Genomic DNA, 20025 nt, shown 5'->3' with positions numbered 1-20025 from the left:
CCCCCCCCTCTCTCTCTCTCTCTCTCTCTCTCTCTCTCTCTATCTACTCTTCCCTGCGTCCCCTTTCCTCCAAGTAATCTTTGTCTCTCTTTTTTTCTTTTTTTTCTTTAATCACTGACGCTTTTCCTTCATTTCGCTTTCGCTACTTTATAATTAGGTGTGTCAGTACTGATTGTGAGTAGCAGTTCCCGTGTCGGCACTTCGCACGAGGAAGTCTGTTCACGAATAACGCGCGTTCGTCCATTAACGAGAGACCAAATCGAGTCGATTTGTTTTGCTCTTTTCTTCTCTCAAGGTGCCACTGCCGGAGCAGTGCCTTTTTTGTTATAAGAAAACAAGGGTGTATGCATAAAATCGCGAAAAAAAATTAAATCTGAATTCAAATAAAAGGAATGTCACGATAAATAAAACTATTGGTGACTGTTCTCAAAATTCTTCTGACTACACGTGCATTATTTCTGTAGGCCCTCTGTAAATGTTCTCCAATCGAAGTTGAACGTTCTCTGTCCATTAATTGATCACGTAACATAAATAAACGTATAAAGATATATTTTCTTCGGAGAGCAAGAGACTCGACCGTCTGCACTTGCTAGAGCAAGAGACCTCCGAAGGAAATGTATATCTGTTAAAAAGACATTAATAGACAGCATGGAAGAAGGATAAACGGTCCGTGAACAGTTGGCGTCGTCGCGAGTTAATGGTTCGAGTCTCGCGACGCCTAACCCTGCGAATACAATGTGTTGGCGCGACTAATGTGGATGTATGATGATTGTTTCAGGTATGCGATGCCCTACAATGATGCTGAGGTCGAGGCCGACGCTGACGCCGACGCCGACGCCGACACGGGTCGTGGTATATTTATCTTCCATCGTGAATCCGTCGTGATGAGAAAATGGCAAATTTTAGAGTTTGATGGGAAACCTTACTACGCCTTCGTCCCGGAAAATGATACGCCCCTCGAGGAGGAGGCCATACCGGAACTCTTCGAGCAGGAAGAGGACGACGAGCTTGAGAGCAAGAGTAAAATTGCCAAAGTCGAATGCGTCTATGGCGATGAGTCGGCAGACAATGGATCGTACGATGGTAGATATTACGAGGAAGACCACGATTTTCTAAATGGCGGATCTCTTGAAGCGAATGACGACGACGCATTGGACGTCAAGCCAGTTCTTATAAACGGAGTGACCGGTAAGGACGATTTCGAGGACAAGTCGGGGATCGGTAATCTGTATCAGGTTAAAGTTCAGGGTAGCATGGTTACCATCGAAAGGTTTGCCGCGAATATTCTTGGCTCAAGGTCTTCGGAGCAGGATCAGCTGCAGGGTCGGATACAAACGTATCAGGCGCAGCCGGAAGACGAACAGATTGAGATGCACCTGCCCGAGGAACAGGAGGAGCAGGAAGAGGCGGAGGAGGAAGAATCGAAGCAGGAACATCCGGAGATAGATCACGATCAGAACAAAGGACAAGCGATGGGCTTTGAGTTCATAGAGCAAGACCAGTCGTTCCGATTCGGCCGGATGAGTTTGGCGAGGCTGGGAGTGCGGGGGGCGAAGGCTCGCGTGGGCCGCGCGCTCAAGTGCAAGGTCTGCTCGGAGACTTTCGGCTCGGCCGTAGCCTTTCGCAAGCACGTTGCTTGGACCCACAAGAAGAAGGTCTGCATTCAGGAAGACGGGGCGTACATTTGCGCTGTTTGCGACTATCGCACCCTAAAGAAATCCCTGTTCGCCGCGCATCTCGAGCGCAAGCACGAGACTTGGTCGCGCAAGCGCTCCAGCTCTGTGATGTTCCCCTGCGGCGCCTGCGGCTTCGTTTGTCGCACGAAGCACTCTCTTCAGTCGCACTTCATCCGCAAGCATACCGACAAGTACGAGCATCAGTGCAAGTTCTGCGCGAAGAAGTTCAAAGTCAAGGGCGACTTGACGAATCACGTGAGATTTCATCACAAGGAGAAGCCCGTCAATTGCGACGTGTGCGGAAAGCTGTGCCTGAACAGCAGCTCCCTCTACGTTCACCAGAAGTGGGCCCACTACAAGCCAAAGTACGAGTGTCACATATGCAAGCGTCGCATGGTCACCCAAGAAAACTTGGACCAGCATCTCGTGACGCAACACGAGAAGCGCGAGAAGATCGTTTGCGCGGAATGCGGCAAGACCTTCACAAAGAAGGACTCGTTCAATAGGCACATGTCCGTGCACACCGGAAGTAAGCCCCACGCCTGCCTGATATGCAGTAAGCCATTCGCTCGGCGTTCGCAGCTCAGGCAGCATCTTCTCATTCACACGGGGAAGCGGCCGTTCGTTTGCGACATCTGCGGCAAGGCTTTCACTCAGAAGCCAGGACTCATTTGCCATAGGAAGACGCATCCGGGTCCTCATCCGCCGCTGCCCGTGATGCCCATCGGGGACATCGTCAAAGAATTCACCGAGGGATTCATTCAGGAGTGCAACAGCGCTCATCAGGAGAGTCAGGAATAAATAGTTTTTTGCTCGCATCGACTTGATTTTCTCTCGGTACGCGATCCTCGATACGACAAGACAGACGTGCCTGGCTGGCGTAGTACGCGGAGCTTTGTATATTAGCTCAATTATCGAACAAGTAACTCGCTATTCTTCCATTTTTTGCCTCTCCTCCTACTCCCGTTATCTCGCCTTTTCTTTTATTTTTTTTTTCTTCGTCAGTCGCTGCTCCCTCCCTTTCACGACTCTTTCTATAATATTTCCTCTGTTGGACATTTCGTCAATCGACGATACAGCATCATCGGCCAGAAGTGACCGAAGAAGCGACCGAAGAAGTCCATCGCTGCTGCATCTCCCAGGGACGATGGAGTTCACTTCTCTAGAGTTAACACCATGTACAGTATGTAAGATAGTTGGTCCTCGTTTCGTTGTCTGTGTAGCTGGAAATCACAAGAAATTCCTAAGCTTAAGTCATAGCTGAAATGCTATTTTTCTAAAGTGCCGAGGTCGATGCGTTTCGTATCTTAATAAAAAATTTAAAAAAATAAAATGAAAAAATAAGAAAACGACGTGTATAGTTTTTAGTTTGAAATAAATATTTTTCATTATTCTTGTGAAAATTGTTTAATCGCCTTCCGTCCTTCGTCTGGGATGAAAAGGCGTGCGACTCGCGCAGCAGAAACGACGCCGGAAGCGATGTTGGTTGGGTAATGAGCCAATCTAATTATTTCCAAGTCGAGAGATAAGTATATATATATATATCATTTCTCGCTTATCGATCCTTTTGAAAATACATTAAGGTTTTGTCCGCAATGCACTTTTCAGGACGAGGAATTAACGCAGCCTACTGATCTGTCAAGAAATATTTTACCGTTCAATGGACGATTCGCAAGGAAGGAACAAAAAAAATGTCAGTCGCGTGGGACTGGAAGATGGTTCGGGAAGAAAAGGGAGCACACAAAGGTAAGATGGGTTGCATATGTTTCGTAAGCTGTGCGATATTATAGTTTCCGTGTGAATAATCAAACGTTGAAGACAATCTGTAGCAGCCCGAAAATAAATAAGTTTTCGAAAGCGAATCTCGAGTCCCACTGATTTGTTGCCTCCTCGCCTCGTGCGTTCCTCGTTCTTAATTCTCTGTTTCCGCCTATTGCACCTTAACCACCTTTCTCACATCTCGTTGGACTAGAAGTCAAACGTTACGCATCGCGAAATTAATTGTTAATCCAAGTAAGTAAGGAAGCGATTGTGTACGAGGAAATGGAAGCTCGAAAAGTGAAATAATTTCGAAGGCGTCCATCTGCTCTTTGTTTTAGGACATCGGATCCTCTCTGCGACGACACGGTGACGATCGAGTGCACACCGGAATACGTGATGCTGCCGGGACGAGGATCGAGTTCCGAGGAACGCAGGTCCAAGCGGAAGATCAAGCGAAGAGTGGCCCCCAACGAGTCTCTCGTTAAACGCGGAAGAAAGGTTGTTGGCGAAAGTCGAAATGGAAATGGAAATGGAAATGGAAATGGAAATGGAAATGGAGCTGCCAGTGACAGCAGCGTCATCGGTTGTGCCAGAAGTTATTGTTGCGACTTCTGCGGCAATAGTTTTCCAACGAAGAAGGAACTCGTTCGCCACATGAGGCTCCACAAGTACGTCTGCGACATTTGCGACAACAAGTTCCATCGGAAAAGTGAACTTAGGAATCACGTGGCTTCGACTCACGGCCCGGAGAAGTATCCCTGCGACGTCTGTGACTACGTGAGCCGAAACAAGTGGGCCCTGCAGGACCACTTTATTCGCAAACATACCGACGGCTTCAACTTCGCGTGCAAGCTCTGCGGCAAGGAGTTCAAAATCAAGAATGACTTGCAAACTCACATGAATCGCAGTCACAACGACGTGTGCGTCGTGTGCGACGTGTGTGGACACACGAACAAGAGTATCCACGCGCTTAAATGCCACAAGAAGTATGCGCACTACAAGCCTAAATTCGAGTGCAAGCTCTGCAAGCGCAGGATGACTACGCAGGAGTATCTCGATAAGCACATGCTGCGTCACGAGACCAAGGAGAGAAACGTCTGTCCGACTTGTGGGAAGACCTTCTGCGAGAAATACGCGCTCGATGTCCACCTGATGATTCACACGGGAGTGAAGCCTTTCGCTTGTCCCGTGTGCGGCAAAGCATTCTCAAGGCAGACCGCTCAGGAGCAACACATTCTTATTCACATGGGCAAGCGACCCTACACCTGCGACGTCTGTGGGCAGGCCTTCGCCCAGAAGCCGGGACTTATCTGCCATCGGAAACGTCATCCCGGGCCGCTTCCACCCCTTCCCGTTGTCTCGGTCAAAAATATCGTCAGCGACTTCACTAGAGAATACATCAGGAAGAATCAGACTGCTGCTCAATGAAGTGAGAGAGTGCCTGTCCTATTTGAAACTTGAACCTTGACCATTTTGAGCATATGCATCATGCATATTGTTGCTTGTGTTTCTATTGTTGCTGGTGGACCAATAAAAGTCGCTCCGTCGATTCGGAAGATCTTAATTGTGGAATTTTTGCTGCACCGAACTTAGAAATCGAACGCAGAACATTCGATGAGGACGAACCGTAAATTAAATATACTCGCTGAAAGTGAACCAGGTGTCGGATGTCAAAGAGTGGCAATTAGCAAGCGAAATCTCGTATTATTTGTCTGATAATCGAATGAGACGCCAGAGACGCGTCTGTGTTGATTTCTGTGGATGGTGATCGAGTGGGCCTGATGATTCTTCCTCCTCCTCCTCCTGCTCCTCCTCCACCGCCACTCCTTAAACTATCATGTGCCTTGGCGATGCCTACGGATGCTTCGAATTGCGTTGATAAACCCGCACATGTTGGTGCAATCATCTGTCATATCAGGCGCACTCGTAACATACAGCCATTGTCACAGAATCACGTTTTCAGTACCATAGGAATAAAAACGTTCGTTCGAACGGACATCATATTGCGCGCGGGCTTTGAGCAGGTAAGTTCCCGTATCGTGACTACCGCCTGGCCATAACGCTTTCCAACATTATTTTTCGATTAGTCAGCTTCATGATTCCGAAAGACCTGCCGAGACTTTCGTTGACGAAGTTTATACGAATCCCAGTGAAGCCTACCTAACTACTGAAAAGTCATCCTCTTAAGTGAATCTATCGCTTCATCAAATTCCCAGAACTGCGGGCACATTTATATTCGACACACCTTTAACCATGATTTCGCTGAACGTTCGATGTCTAATGCTTTTCAAATTTTCTGTTGTAGAAATTTCATCTCCGATCCGCTAAGCGTCTCGGGAACGAGTACGCACTCGGGCGGGAAGAAACCGGTGGTCAAGATTGAATGTACGCCAGAGTACATGATTTGGCCGAAGAAGAAAGCTGCGGCAGCGGCGGCAGCGGAAGAGCGCTTCCAAAGCTTTCCATGTCAAAATCAGGGTTATCCTGCAGCGGGCTTGGATGTCCAAGAAGGGGACGTAGCGGATGAGAGTACCGCGGATAGGGATATGGATGATGACGAAAACGGAAACGTGAACGAAGAGCAGGATGGCGATGAGGACGATGATGAGGATGGCGATGAGGACGATGACGATGAGGATGACGATGACGATAGTGACAAAGACGATAAAGACGATGACGGCCATCGGAGTAAGAAGTTAAGGAACGATAAAAAGGAAAGGCATCAGGGAAAGTGGAAGAACGAGGAGCGCGAAGCGCCGCGAGGTACTCGCAGCAGCGTCGAGTGCGATCACTGCAGGCGTAAGTTTTTTAAGAAGAGCAACTTGGCCGAGCACCTCAAGCAGCACCGGTACAAGTGTTCGGAGTGTGCAAAAACCTTTAGTATGAAACGGTACCTAAATGGACACATCGAGAAGATCCACAGGCCACACGTGTTCGAGTGTAGCGTTTGCGAGTACAAGAGCAACAATAAAGGAACGCTCAAGAATCACTTCATTCGGCTGCACACGAGCAGCTTTAATTTTGCCTGCGACACGTGCGGCAAGCAGTTCAAGATTAAAAAAGCCCTTAACCATCACGTCAAGCAAAATCATAGTGGGAACCCGCCAATAGTCTGCGACGTCTGCGGCCACTTCAGCAAGAACCTTCACGCCTTGAAGGCCCACATGAAGTATCGGCACTACAAGCCCGAATTCGAGTGCAGAATCTGTCGTAGGGGTATGACGACCAAGGAGAACCTCGAGCAACATCTCACTTGGCACGAAACTCGCGAAAAGGTTCTCTGTCCCACTTGCGGTAAGAGATTTCGCGGACGCGATCTTGATTCGCACATGAGAGTGCACACGGGCGTGAAGCCCTTCCCTTGTCCTGTTTGCGGCAAGTCTTTTAGAAGGCAGACAGCCCAGGAACAGCATGTTCTCATCCACACCGGCAAGAGGCCCTACGTTTGCGACATTTGCGGCCAGGCCTTCGCGCAGAAGCCCGGACTCATCTGTCATCGGAAGCGTCATCCTGGACCACTGCCACCGCTACCAGTCGTATCTATTAAGAATATCGTAACCGAATTTACCAGAGAGTTCGCTATGAAGAATCAGACGATAAAAATCGAGTAAATATTTCTCGAAAAATCAACGTCCCCTTTCCTTTTCTTTTGCCATTTCATCTTTCTGCATGTCTTCTTCGCTGAACAAATGCCCAGACGCTTACGGAGTCACACAATAATATAGTGCTACGATATCTTTTTCTTTTTTTTTTGTACATGTTCTATTGACCTAATGTAAGTAATAGGTAATAAACGCTATTTGGATTAAAAATTCGTAACGTGGCACTTTGAGGGGAGACGTATTCAATTTAACGAAAGGTGGCGGCTGGTGCCCGCGTCTCCAGTGCTTTGCAGTTGGATTACTTATTCTTTCGAGGATAATAAATATACCCATTCGAAAATTTCAAGGAACTCAAGTAAGAGAAATGTAATTTTCCGAAAAAGTAAATAATTTAAGAGAGAGCGAGAGAGAGAGAGAGAGAGAGAGAGAGAGAGAGAGAGAGAGAGAGAGAGAGAGAGAGAGAGAGAGAGAGAGAGAGAGAGAGAGAGAGAGAGAGAGAGAGAGAGAGAGAGAGAGCGAGCGTAGAGAAAAGGACGTGAGGCCCCACTCACATTTTCTACATTTATTACAACGAAATGGGAAAAGGGATTTTCCTTTTGCTCTGTTTGTCGAACCATACTAATTTTTCCTTCAAAGTGAGTATTCTGAGGCCAAGACTATTGTTTTGGGGCTTCCCCATCCTCGCATTCATCTAACTAGCACGTGTTTTTCTATTTTAGCGAATCCATGATCAAACGAATAATGAACCCAACGCACAGGAAAAAAATCATCTGGCTACGCCATGCCAAGAAACCTGACAGCGGGACTTGCGTGGTGACCATCACCAGTTAAGGTGTTAAGTAATGGGCCTCTTACTGCTGTGGGAAAGCGACAGTGAGAGACTGAAGCTGCGAATGAGGATAGCGGCCGCGAATAGGCTCTTTGGGATTTTCGTGGAGCAACAGGCACATTGCAGACTGTATTTACCTTATTTGAAATAAAGAAGCAGCCTTTTCAATGAACGAATGGAGCTACCGTAGAATATATTATAGTATCATTGATGAAATCGGATGGATAGGAATGACTTAATGGCACTCTAAGAGGCGTTTTAAGAATTGACTAGATTTGTCTGAAAGAAATGTAAAGATGGCGATAATTTCCGCTGTCACAGTCGACAGTCGCGCTGTCACCCATCACTCGGTTCGAGGTCGCAGACTTTTATATTGAATCAATTAAAAGGTCGAGTAAGTATTCAGAGTGCGAGAAACATTCTAATTTTTTGTGCTACTAAAATGGTAAATGTGTGTGTGTGAGAGAGAGAGAGAGAGAGAGAGAGAGACTGGGAGCGGGAGAAGATGCTGCAGATGGAAGACAGAAGACGAGAGCCACTCTAACACTGGGAACTCTCTTGTGTGTTGTAGATCGGTGTCGATGGATGCTGGTATAGATCCGCTGGACATAGCTTTGTCGTCGAACGATGCTGCGGATGTCGAGACGTCTTCGCGAAAGTTCGTTCTGCGTGTCGAAGGGGCACCGGAAGTATCAACGAAGCAGGGAAAACGTCGTTGGCGCCAGAGCAAAGGCAAGGACAGCGGCCAAACTCGATGTCGAGGTCGAGCGTGTCTCCAGGAGCGCCGGGGAGATGGGAGGGGAAGAAATGTGCGTGGAGGGGAAGGAAAGGAGAGCACTTGTACTAGTTTGAGAAGTGAAAATGAGCCGCGTTTCGAGTGTGACTTTTGTAGGAAAAAGTATACGAAGAAGAGCGCCCTGATCGTCCACATAAAAGAACACAGTTACGCGTGTAATATCTGTGCCAGCAGCTTCGCCTTGAAGCGGGAACTCAAGTGTCACGTCGAGAAGACGCACGGTCCGCAGATGTACGAATGCAGCGTCTGTGATTATAAGAGCAACAAAAAGTGGACCCTCAAAGACCACTTCATTCGCAAGCACACCGACGAGTACCACTTCTCCTGCAAGTTCTGCGGGAAGCTCTTCAAGATTCAGAACAACCTGAAGCAGCACATCAATCAAATGCACAGTGGCGCCCCACCAATTCTCTGCGACTTTTGCGGGCACGCGAGCAAAAATCTCCACGCTTTAAAGAGTCACATAAAGTACATCCACGACAAACCCGAATACGTCTGCAAGATATGCAAGCGTCGTTTGGTCTCGCAGAAGGGTCTCGAGCAGCACCTCCATTGGCACGAGACAAAGGAGAGGGTCGTATGCGAGCAGTGCGGCAAGACCTTTCACATACCCTACGACCTCGAGGTCCACATGCGCTCTCACACCGGCGTCAGGCCGTACGCCTGCAGCGTCTGTAAACAGTCCTTCGCCAGACGGAACACCTTGCGGCAGCATCTACTCATTCACACTGGCAAGAGGCCTTACGTCTGCGACATTTGTGGCAAGTCCTTTACTCAAAAGCCTGGTCTCACCAGCCATCGAAAGTCCCATCCAGGATCTCATCCACAGCTTCCGAGTGTCTACATCGACAGCATTCTGAAAGACTTGACCCAGCTCAAGTCCGAAGAAGCGAAAGACCGCACGTAGTTCTGCCATTCCGAGATGCGACCAGTTTCGCCCCTTGCGCCGCTGCCCTCTCCCTCCGAAACGAAAGCACTGCAACCTCCGCGAAGGATAGTCGGCCCTTCTTTATCGTGGGTTTTATGCTGCCGCATATATTTACCAAATGTAGTATCATGTCTCTCGGCATGCCTCTGTTCTCCGCATCGTCGGATACTTGTATTCTAATAGGAAATAAACAACCGAATCGAGAAGCGGCTTACGCCTTTGGATTGAGGACTCCTTCCTTCTGCCTCTCTGTGACGATGAGTGATGTTCGGTGAGGCACAGCGACGCTCAGTGATGCTTCGTTGGCTGTTCGAACATCGGTTTAAAACGCATTGCCTTCAAGCTGAGCAGTCAGATTTTGATTTCATTGATATAAAAAAAAGAAAAAATAAAAGAAAAAGAGGAGAAAGACCGTATTAACGGGACACTTTTTTTTCAGGGAAACCTCGACGGACCCTCTGTGCATTGGCCAAGGAAAAAGAGAAAAAATGCCGAGAAGAATCGTTGTGCCGCAAAAGAGACAAAGGAAGCCTCAGCTGATTCTACCAAAACCCTCGACAACGCCGGCTGGCGACTATACCTTGATCCTGCCCAAGGCGTATCTTCTGATCAACGAGGAGAAGGTTGTCGGGAACCAAGAACCGCCTGAGATATCAGAATTTAAATCCGAATCCCTCGGCAGCAAGGCAGATGGACACCTCTGTCGTATTTGTGACGCGATCTTTCCCAAGCGACTCTCCCTCATGAAGCACATAAAGGTTCACGTACACCGCTGCGACGCCTGTGCGATACCCTTCAAAGACAAAGAAAGTCTTGAGAATCACATGAAGACGCACAAACACCTTTTCGATGGGAAATCAAAATATCCATGTAAAGTCTGTAGCTACGTCAGTAAGAACAAGCGAATCCTCGAGGCGCATTTCATTCGTAAGCACACTGAGGCCTACAATTACTTCTGCGAGATATGCGGCAAGCAGTACAAGGTCAAGAACGACCTGAGGACACATATGATCAAGTACCACAGCGGAAATCCTCCCGTCGTTTGCGACGTTTGCGGTCGCTCGTGCGTGGACAATCACACTCTTAAGGTTCATCAGAAGTTTGCTCACTTCAAGCCCAAGTACAAGTGCGTCATCTGTCCGAAGCGAATGGTTTCGCAGGAGAATCTCGAGCAACACATGCTTTGGCACCAGGAGAAGGTCATATGCGAGGAGTGCGGCAAGGCTTTCTCGGAGAAGTGCTCCCTGGTCGTGCACATGAGAACGCACACCGGCGACAAGCCCTATCCCTGTCCAGTCTGTGGCAAGTCGTTTGCGCGTTCAGGTGCCCAACGGCAACACATCCTCACGCATACCGGGCAACGGCCCTACGTTTGCGACATCTGCGGCAAGAGTTTTACGCAAAAGCCGGGTCTCATTTGCCATCGGAAAACTCATCCTGGGCCGCTGCCACCACTTCCGCCATTCTATATCGACGGCATCCTCAAGAAGTTCGAGGAGGACGTGTTAAAGAAGTGTGTCAAAGGGAACGAGAATGAAAGCGCGAGCCACGCGAGGAACTGAAGGACGGTCGGCCGGTTAGGAAGGAAGGTGCGGGACCAATGTCAATGTCTTTCCAAGAGAACAAATTTGCCCGTTGCAGAAGACTAAGCGGATCGCATGGAGTGTATTTTGAATCGTGTCGTAAGGCAAAGAATTCGACACCTTGAGCGACTGGCTCCTGGAAGGATCCATGCGACCCGTACATTGGAAACTGTGAGGAACTTTTGTATTTTAAGAGAATGCTCAGGCGAGTCTTGTCTTTTCTTTTGGAGGAGGTTGGGGTTGGGGTTGGGGGGGGGTCTGGGATCGCAAGAGTGTGTCCGTAGATAGATCGTTTGTATCAAGGACTAAATAAAGGATGCTGAATTGCCTGGAATTATTTTGTATGTATTTGTAATTTTTCGCGAGAATTCCCAGTTAGCTGACGATGAGAGTGAAGAAAGTTTGGAGAATGAGTGTCCGTTGATCTTGGTCTTTAAAGAGTAAACCAGACTTCAGAGTGTGCTCCTCCGTTTCAGAAGCCGACGGAGCAAATCCAGAAAGCGGGCCATCCACGAGTGCGGCAAGTGTCGCGCTTGCTTCTTCCACATGACCAAGCTGGTGGAGCACTTGAAGAACGTCCATGGAATCGAACGAGCTTTCACATGCGATCAATGTGGACAAGCTTTTCGTAGTCCAATGAACATCGCGAGGCACAAACTTATCCACACGGGAGTCAAGAGTTTCGTATGCGACATATGCAGTTACGCCTGCAATCAGAAGACGAACCTAGACTACCACAAAAAGAGGCACGCACGGGAGTATTCATACAGGTGCGATCTCTGCGACAAGGGTTTCTTGGCCAGGTCGGAATTTCTGGAGCATCGGGACGCCGCCCACATGGGTCGCAAGCCTCACCGATGCGACCATTGCGACAAGTCTTACCCGTACAAGAGCAACCTCAATGTCCACGTAAGACTTCGGCATCCGGAGCACGTGCACCTTCCTCTCTCGAGGAAGACAAAAGGCGAGAGGCACCAATGCGACGTCTGCTCGGAAACCTTCCCGTACAAGCGGCTGCTCGAGCGGCACTCGAAGGCGAGTCACGGTGTCTCGAAGAATGAGCGGAATTTCCTCTGCGAGCTCTGTGGCACTCGACTCTCCTCGAGGAGCATCCTCCTGGCTCACAGAAGGACTCACACGGGCGAGAGGCCGATCGTTTGCGAAACGTGCGGCAAGGGCTTCGTCACCAGGGAGAATCTCAGGATTCATCGACGCACCCATACTGGCGAGAAACCACACATCTGCGTCCATTGCGGAAAGGGATTTACGCAAAGGACCTCGCTCGTCCTTCATCTAAGATATCACACGGGCCAGCGGCCTTATTGTTGCATCACGTGCGGGAAAGGATTCGTCTCGGGCACCTTCCTCAAAAATCATCAGAAGAAGATCCATTCTCTCGCTGCCTGAGCCCTCGCTGTCCTGTCTCTCCTCCTCTTTCCCAGATTCCCATCCACCGGCATCGTCATCCCGCGGTAGTCGATGCCAGTCTTCTAATTTTTAACTTCCTTCTGGTAGTATAACTGATTAATCGTACTCACTCTATAAGTAGTCGCTGTATAATAAAGTACTCTACGAGTTGCGAGAAAAGAAAACTCATGTATGTAGTGTATCAGTCTCCAAGATTCGTGTTGAAACGGTTCCTTTAATGCTTTCATTCGACATCGCTCGACTCGATCATCGCCTGCTGTCCCTGCGTACCGATGTGCCTTGACCAATGAGATCACATATGTTACAGCCAATGGAGCAACAATCACCAGGAGTTTGACGATTCTCAAGACCTTAAGATCAAGACGGAAGACATTGAGAGGGGAATGGATTCGGAGCTCAAGTGAGTATGCGCATTCTACATTTGAAAATCTTCAGTCTCTCTCTCTCTACGTCAGCACCCAGATAGCCAAGCAAGAGCAGTATATTAGAGCATACGAAATGCTCCACGAGCCACTATCATTACGGTGCATGTGTGCTTTCATCATCTGTAGAGTCTTTTCAGTTTAACGTGTTGAGGCAAATCTATTGCAATTGACATCCCGTTCACAGAGGACGCACCAGCAGCATTCAAATCATTTCTATACCAGTTGACGATTCAAATGACAAACGCTTGTGGTGCATCATGCCACCGCAAAAAACACGTAACACTTTTTTTTTTTTCTAACATATTAGACAAAACTTTGAGAGAATATACATATGTATAGACTTTGCGTCTATATTATTTTCATACTTTGCTTAAGTTGAAATAATTCAAATAACAACTCAAACGCAAAAATATAAAATGCGGAAGAAATTTAGGTGGCGCGTTCCTCATGAATAATCAGCTATAAAATCTTTGCGTGGTGCTCCTCGGTAAGAGGTAAGAGCCCAGTCACACTCGGCGAACGCGAACTGTCGACCAACGAGAGAACTCCGGTCCACAAGGATTCAAGCTGTATTACTGGTCCAGAGTTGCGCTCGTACGTGTCTATCACGAGTGTGACCGAGCCCTAATAGTCAGGATTACAATGGAAGTGCACAGTGATACACGTGACCGATATACAATATCCCAAAGTTAAACTTGTTTTAATTAATAACACAAGTTTTGCTCGAGAGCGCAGTGTCTAACTTCAGTGACGTTGCAAGTCTTGCGAAAAGAAAAAGAAGAGTAAATGTTGTTTCGGAAGACTCGCATGAAACATTAAAGTTAGAGGCTTGGCTCTCAAGGATGACTCGCGGCAATTGGAAGAATATGTTTTACTTATGCCATCGGAATACTGTTAACGAAAATCATTTAAAAGCATTTGAATGCTATCATTATGCTGTTCGTAAGGCAAATTGTATGCGGTTAGCATATGCTGGCATCGTGCTGTCAAAAAGCGGACGCACCTGTGCGATCGAATGCAGGATTCCTATGCGCTCCCATGTCCCAATTATGCTGACATTATGTCGTCATCGTGCTATCTGAGTGCGTGACTATTACACGTCAGGCTTAAAAATTGACGACAACACGAGAGATTGGTATATCGGAGCATTTGATCGGTCGGCTCGAATGACAGAGAGCTTCTTTACGTTTCAGATCGGAGAGCAACGAAAAGGCTTGCGAAATATGCAATGAAAAGTTCCACTTCGTAACGCGCCTGGTGGCGCATCTCAGGATTGCGCATGGGATTCATAGGCCGTTCAAGTGTCAAACCTGCCCCAAGACCTATCCCCAGCAGTTCATGCTCAACGCTCACGTAAAGAAGTCCCACACTCCGAAAATCGTGCCCTGCTCGCAATGCGAGTTCATGGGCGTCTCGGGGACGGACGTCGAGCGACATAAGAGACGCATCCATAAGGAGGTCAAGTTCACCTGCGAGATCTGCAGCGAGAGCTTCCTCGAGAAAGCGGCCCTGATCGCGCACACGACGATGCACAACTTCATGCAGTACCAGCAGTGCAACGCCTGCGGGAGCACCTTCAACGACGTCTACTCGCTGAAGGAGCACAATCGGCTCTATCATTTCAGTGCGGATTCGATGACGAAACCCGAGGAAGTGCCCGAGCACAAATGCGACATCTGCGGGAAGCTCTACAAGTACAAGTCGGTCCTGAAGCAGCACAAGGTCAAGGCCCACGGCGACGCGCCGAATTACGAGCGACGCCGATACCTCTGCGCCCTCTGCGGCAAAGAACTCAAGACGGCTAAGGGCCTCGAAATTCACAATAGATCGCACACTGGTGAGAAGCCTTACACCTGCGAGGTCTGCGGCAAGTGCTTTGCCTGCGAGACCCTCCTCAGGACTCACAACGTGACGCACACCGGAGAGCGCAAGTATTCCTGCGAGCAATGCGGCAAGGCGTTCACTCAGAGATCCACCCTGGTAGTTCACAAGCGATATCACACAGGCGAGAGACCCTACGTCTGCCCCAGGTGCACCAAGGGATTTGTCACTCGTACCGTTCTCAATACTCATCTTAAGTCCTGCCGTTGACCATCCTGTGCTGCCATCTTCACCTCCGCACGCAGGTCCGCCTGCAGGCTTCCTTTCCTCGGTTTATCGCTGTTCCCGCCTGCTTCCGCCTGTTTCCGCCTGTTTCCTGCCTTGCAAAGCAGCGATATTCTTCGACCTTTCTAAATCTATCAATTCAGTCATCTTCTTGTTGCTCCTTCAAAATCCACGCCGCGAGGTACAAGTAACACCACGGTGTTCGCACTTTCTACGCCTCGAATGCCTCAAGGCTTCGACCCTCGCAATCCTCGCGCGCACGTATTCCAGCCTTATTCATTAATCGTTCGGTCAAGTTGCTTTAATCCGACGCACTCCCGAACTTATTCGGATCTATTAGGATCTGTCGCCTGAACAAAAGTTACTCTTTTGCGAACCGAAGGGAGGAATAAGGGAGCAACGATGAGCAGCGATTAATAAATAACACTTGACTGAGAGCTGGTTGTTAACGTTATCGAATTAGAGTTATCGAAATACTATATTACATTTAAGTTTCCTACACGTTCGGTTAATTCTACTATACTATTGCTCTTAGAATAAGTCTGCTGACCAATTTGAAATTTTACTACTTTTGTACAAATAATGAAACATCCGATTCTCGCTTCTGACTTAGCGAATATGATTGACGTAGATAAAATTTCGCATTAAAAGCACCCCATGACGCGATAACGCAGGACTGACGATCATCTTAGGAAAAAGAAAATCTCAATCTCGTAGAATCTCAAGTTTTGGACTGTACTTCATTGGATACCTCACCGCACCTACGGTCCTCGTATATGTATAACTATACGCCAAGCTCTTACGGAAGCCACTTTTATTTTATGACGGCGCTTGGTTTTATTTTTTTTTTGTCATTATTCCTCGCTTCGACATCTGAAAAAATCTCTTTCTACAGTTTCTGTATTAAGTGCTATCAGGAAAAGGGGGAGGATAGTGAATTATGGGCGACTACAAAGATTGCCGTTGATTTTAATAAATAAATCTTACATAAAACAGCTGTCTTGCTCTTGATGTTTCTTTGGGATCGAGCACTCTTAGCACTCCCATTTAAATCTTTTGGTTTAGAATTTCTCGATTGCATCTTGTCAACGATTTCATCTTGTCGCAAATAGTTTGAATGCAGTGTCAGAACTTGACGTGGTAACGGAGGGAATCAATAGAAATGAAACACTGAGGCTGAATCCTCGATACGGAAATCGACGCCCTGTTCGTGCATCTTTCGTTCATACTGACAGCCGATACTCTCCAGAAGAATTCGATTTCGAGGATTCACGTTACGCGGCTTCACATGAATCTTACGAAAATCTGCAAGATCAATTTCGAATTGTAACGTAATGTCACGTGTAACTTGAAAAATCCCGCGGAGACTTACGAGTCCTCTGCTCCGCCTGAAGCTGGCACATATCCTTGACGGTGGCCAGACTCCTGATTATCCCATCGTATTGAAGCTGATTAAGTCTCTTGCATCGAATTAGCATAGAGACGAGGAGATCGTCGAGAGACTCGCGATTGTTCCTCAGCTGCAGTATCACTTCGGCTGAAATGAAGAAATGAAAAAGGGAAAGGCGCGATTCGGTTGCGTAGCTCAGCGTGAATTGAGTGTCAAACTAACCTAGCGTATTGGTATAGTAGCTAATGAGAAGCTCGACGGTGCTTCGAAAGTTTCGCGATCTATTCTGATCCCAGACGTGACCACTGAACATGTGGAAGCAGCCGAGCGGGACGCTGGGAAGCAGCAGGTAAGACACGTCTTCGTGGTGCGATATGTTCACTAGAAATCGAGCTCGACAGTCACTACTAGATTAGCAAGAAATCGCGGCGCACTGTTACCTATCGTGTAAGAGACGATGAGACCAGGACAGGCGCGCACCAGGTTGTTCCAGGCTGCGTCAGCCAGGATATGTTGTCGTGAGTCCGAATCTCTGACGGAAACGTGAAGAGTCTGCAGGGCCTGCGAGGCGGCACTCGCCAGTGCATCCAGCGCATCGTCCGAAAGTGCCGAGTAGTCCAGTCGCAGGCTACCCAGAGCGTGGAGACGTCCCAGCAACCGTAAGTATCTAGATTTTTAGAATCCAAAGTGACAGTTCAGCGCAAGACTTGCGAGAAGACATTTTGGGCTCGAGCTCGAGAATCGACCTCGGATTGCTGTGCGGTGCTTGCCACTCCCTGAAGGTTCCGCGTAGATCGAGGGAAACCATTCGAGGACCAGAGGATCTGATAGCGATGCCTAGGAGACGCAGCGCGTCGGCCATGCTCAGGTTTGCATTCAGTAGACTGAGGGTCTCGAGGTTACGTTGACACCTGAAACCGCCGATACTTGAAAAAGGTTGACGTGGTCTGGGATGACGAGAGGTCGCGGCGAGGATATCGCGCTCGTCTGCGCTTCTTCGGATTACGAACCCCAGGAAGTTTCCGAGCGCGTGTAGGAGTTTCCCGCGGTTACCCCACTTGCAGCTGAAGATCCAATCCGTAAGGATGAGCTTCTTCAATTGAACGTCCTTGGCGCGCACGACGGACAGGAAGCCAACGCCAGCCGCAGCCTGGACGTTCCGCCGAATGTGCGGTTCCTTCGGGCAGACGTACGGTCGGGACCAGGCCAACTCCAGGCTTCGCATGTGCTGCCCATATCTGATCTGTGCCGTGCCGAGCGGAGTTAGGCGTTCCGCGAACGTAACGGATTTATTATGAAATACGCACCGCTAGTTTTCCCGCAAGCGGAAAGTCGTCACGAAGATCACGATCGATCAGAACGGTTACCGATCGCCAAAGGATCGGCGAAGAAAGGGCTCTGTTCCAGCTGCGACACACTTGACCTGCGCTCGCTCGATCTCCGCGAGACAGTTGGCTCAATATCTGCGTCAGTATCAGCTCCGGCAGTTGGTCCCACATGTCCCGGCCTGGACGTCCTCCGTTTTCATCTCTCCAGGCAAGAGAGCAATAGTTCGGCGGGCGGTCCAAGAGGGATTCCTGCTAGCTGCCACTCGCCAGTTGCCAATCGTTTGTACCTTACAGCTAATAACTTGTAAACAATTGCTAGATTCTCGTCGTCGTATACCCTGCACGAATTCGATGCGTTCGATGCATTTGATGCATCCTTGGGTGCGGCTCATCCACCAATCCTTGCTGTCATCGACGTTTTCCGGGGCAATGTAGTCACGCTCAGTACTTTTGAGACTCTGAGCAAATATGCACTAGAAGCTACTATGGGTGTGTTCCGAAATGTACTGACAGTACTGCAATACTTTCGGAACACATCCTATATAGAAACAGGTATTCTAATCCTGCTGTGCATAATCAGGGAAATGTGTCTCCTATGGTGGCGCCGCCATCCGTGTGTCTAACGCCTACAGGGATGTACCTGATGCACTAGCAGGGCCTTAGCCGGTATTAATAAGGCTAGGCCTGATATTAACCCTATCCGGGTTTCATAACGTGTTCGCAGAATATGGCTGATACGACAAGCCTCCTGTAGGTCCTCGTGAGGGCCACGCATGTTTTATTTGACTCTTTAAACATTAGTCGTTTGGTCAGAAATCCGTTATGCGGCCCTGGTCGGATTTATATGATATTGCTATTACCTACTTGGCAAACATAAGCTGATACAAATTATTTGTGAGTACCTTGTGAGGTTGACAATTTGGAACGATTTTAGAGCTTTGTGGATACGTTAGATTTTCGATATTTTCAATATTTGTTTAATATTTCATATTTTATGGTAGTCTGGTTGAGTTGAAAAGTTTATTAACTCTTACAGAGCCACTATGAGACCCTGACAGTACGTCATACACACTGATGGCGGCGCCACCGTTTGACATATTTATAATATTTCAGGGGATGCATTGCAGAATTAAAATACCTGTTTCTATGATATCTTAATCACCTTAATGCACGAAAGCGATAGCAATGCCTTCGTCCCAGGCGACAGATTTTGCGTTTATCTGTAACGTTAGTTGATAGCCTTTGCAATGTCTGAAATAAAGTCCACATCCTTTGTCTACAATTCGTCATCGTCATTGTTAATCGCTTCTTAAAGATTCCTATTATAAAATATTAAATATAGCGATGCAGTTACGTGAAGTTTTCGTTCATTTTCAGTTATTCGATTTCTGATTAAGTTTCTCCTTCGCGATTGGTTGAACTGCTTTCCGGAAGACATTTTTTTTTTATGGCGTCATCTTTGTCTTGTAACGATAGATCAGGTAAGCGAGCAATGAAGAAACGTCACGGAACACCTAAGCACACGCTGTGGGCGCTCTAAGCAGTTAGAGATACGGCTGATTTCGTAAAAAAAATTACATATTAAGAAACAGAAATATACATGTAATTTCTTAGATTTTGTTTTTTATTGATTAAACTGCACATATCAGTGACGCGTCAGGCTCGATTCTCTCTCCTTTCAGCCAATGAGCAATAGCGAGGGTTGGAGCAAATGCGCTGCGACTGACGTTAACTCATGTGTCATAAGTGGCACACTACCGATTGCGGAAGACTCGTCGCCTCTCTGGCGTTGCTTCGTGGACTCTTATTATCGCGTTCACAATAATCTTAGTCGTCTTATATCTTATTGTAAACCGTTCGTTTTCCACTCTATACATACACGCAGCAGGTTGGCTGCCTGGAGAAGTGGATGGTTAGTGGTGACATCTCTCAATATTTTACGGCGCTCTTATGTCTCGCCTGATGCTTGGAGATTCGTTTCGCTTGGAGATTGCTCGACAAAGGCCTGTCGCGTATCGACAAGACTGGATTTTATGTCCAGTTCGGCGTCACGTTCAAAGCGTAACTAGATTGTTTCGGCTCAGAATGCAGCTGCAGCGCACCACCAGTCACACGGTTATTCTACATCATTAGAATATCATATTTGCCATGCGAAACACACCCTCCCCCTCCC

At 47.9% G+C, this 20025-nt stretch overlaps 6 protein-coding genes and 1 pseudogene across 12 annotated transcripts in view; 6 read left to right on the top strand and 1 right to left on the bottom strand.

The window, feature by feature from the left end:
• LOC107265174 (zinc finger protein 587) overlaps positions 1–3069 on the top strand; it is a 59653-nt gene extending 56584 nt beyond the window's left edge. The window contains exon 5 of the mRNA XM_015734324.2: positions 779–3069. Within this exon, the coding sequence (XP_015589810.2) occupies positions 779–2477 (1699 nt within the window). The 3' untranslated portion in view covers positions 2478–3069. The remainder of the gene's footprint in view (positions 1–778) is intronic.
• Positions 3070–3194: 125 nt separating this feature from the next.
• Positions 3195–5001, top strand: LOC112493947 (zinc finger protein OZF-like). The gene is made up of 2 exons (XM_025082230.1): positions 3195–3422; positions 3776–5001. Exons 1-2 carry the CDS (start codon positions 3337–3339, stop codon positions 4863–4865), a joined length of 1176 nt encoding a protein of 391 aa, XP_024937998.1. The 5' UTR covers positions 3195–3336; the 3' UTR covers positions 4866–5001.
• LOC112493946 (gastrula zinc finger protein XlCGF57.1-like) lies at positions 4738–7752 on the top strand. Of its 2 annotated transcripts, none has more exons than XM_025082228.1 (2): positions 4738–4866; positions 5743–7752. In XM_025082228.1, exons 1-2 carry the CDS (start codon positions 4862–4864, stop codon positions 7046–7048), a joined length of 1311 nt encoding a protein of 436 aa, XP_024937996.1. In that variant the 5' UTR covers positions 4738–4861; the 3' UTR covers positions 7049–7752. The 2 variants fall into 2 exon arrangements, with proteins under 2 accessions (XP_024937996.1, XP_024937997.1); XM_025082229.1 differs by lacking the exon at positions 4738–4866 and adding an exon at positions 4967–5461.
• Positions 7753–7881: 129 nt separating this feature from the next.
• Positions 7882–11184, top strand: LOC107265180 (annotated as a pseudogene).
• LOC107265184 (zinc finger protein 626) lies at positions 7882–16131 on the top strand. The gene is made up of 3 exons (XM_025082231.1): positions 7882–8262; positions 12911–13003; positions 14222–16131. The coding sequence occupies exons 2-3, from the start codon at positions 12987–12989 to the stop codon at positions 15117–15119; spliced, it is 915 nt and encodes a 304-aa protein (XP_024937999.1). The 5' UTR covers positions 7882–8262; positions 12911–12986; the 3' UTR covers positions 15120–16131.
• LOC107265183 (oocyte zinc finger protein XlCOF19-like) lies at positions 11205–12904 on the top strand. 2 transcript variants are annotated; one of them, XM_015734346.2, is made up of 2 exons: positions 11205–11346; positions 11652–12904. In XM_015734346.2, the coding sequence occupies exons 1-2, from the start codon at positions 11324–11326 to the stop codon at positions 12580–12582; spliced, it is 954 nt and encodes a 317-aa protein (XP_015589832.1). In that variant the 5' UTR covers positions 11205–11323; the 3' UTR covers positions 12583–12904. The 2 variants fall into 2 exon arrangements, with proteins under 2 accessions (XP_015589832.1, XP_015589833.1); XM_015734347.2 differs by having other exon boundaries at positions 11214–11346; positions 11655–12904.
• LOC107265179 (F-box only protein 39) lies at positions 16084–19987 on the bottom strand. Of its 5 annotated transcripts, none has more exons than XM_025082222.1 (7): positions 17832–19987; positions 17535–17767; positions 17271–17435; positions 16965–17191; positions 16747–16917; positions 16507–16671; positions 16084–16439 (listed from the first exon to the last, which is right to left on the bottom strand). In XM_025082222.1, exons 1-7 carry the CDS (start codon positions 18021–18023, stop codon positions 16288–16290), a joined length of 1305 nt encoding a protein of 434 aa, XP_024937990.1. In that variant the 5' UTR covers positions 18024–19987; the 3' UTR covers positions 16084–16287. The 5 variants fall into 5 exon arrangements, with proteins under 5 accessions (XP_024937990.1, XP_015589827.1, XP_024937988.1 ...); XM_015734341.2 differs by having other exon boundaries at positions 16747–16905; XM_025082220.1 differs by having other exon boundaries at positions 17271–17767; positions 17832–18310; positions 19015–19987.
• Positions 19988–20025: the final 38 nt, after the last annotated feature.

This window comes from Cephus cinctus, unplaced genomic scaffold (genome assembly GCF_000341935.2).
Source record: "Cephus cinctus unplaced genomic scaffold, Ccin1 Ccin1_scaffold0215, whole genome shotgun sequence".
NCBI classification, from domain to species: Eukaryota; Metazoa; Arthropoda; class Insecta; order Hymenoptera; family Cephidae; genus Cephus; species Cephus cinctus.
Note: the sequence above shows the minus strand (reverse complement) of the source record. Positions and strands in the feature narration are given on the sequence as shown.

Coding starts and splice junctions, on each gene's coding strand:
- LOC112493947 (XM_025082230.1), top strand. CDS start 3,337: ATGGACGATTCGCAAGGAAGGAACAAAAAAAATGTCAGTCGCGTGGGA. Junction 3,423..3,775: donor AGAAAAGGGAGCACACAAAG/GTAAGATGGGTT, acceptor TCTTTGTTTTAG/GACATCGGATCCTCTCTGCG.
- LOC107265183 (XM_015734346.2), top strand. CDS start 11,324: ATGCGACCCGTACATTGGAAACT. Junction 11,347..11,651: donor CGACCCGTACATTGGAAACT/GTGAGGAACTTT, acceptor CCTCCGTTTCAG/AAGCCGACGGAGCAAATCCA.
- LOC107265179 (XM_025082220.1), bottom strand. CDS start 18,023: ATGTGGGACCAACTGCCGGAGCTGATACTGACGCAGATATTGAGCCAA. Junction 16,672..16,746: donor CTACTATACCAATACGCTAG/GTTAGTTTGACA, acceptor TCTTCATTTCAG/CCGAAGTGATACTGCAGCTG. Junction 16,440..16,506: donor TCAGGCGGAGCAGAGGACTC/GTAAGTCTCCGC, acceptor TTGATCTTGCAG/ATTTTCGTAAGATTCATGTG.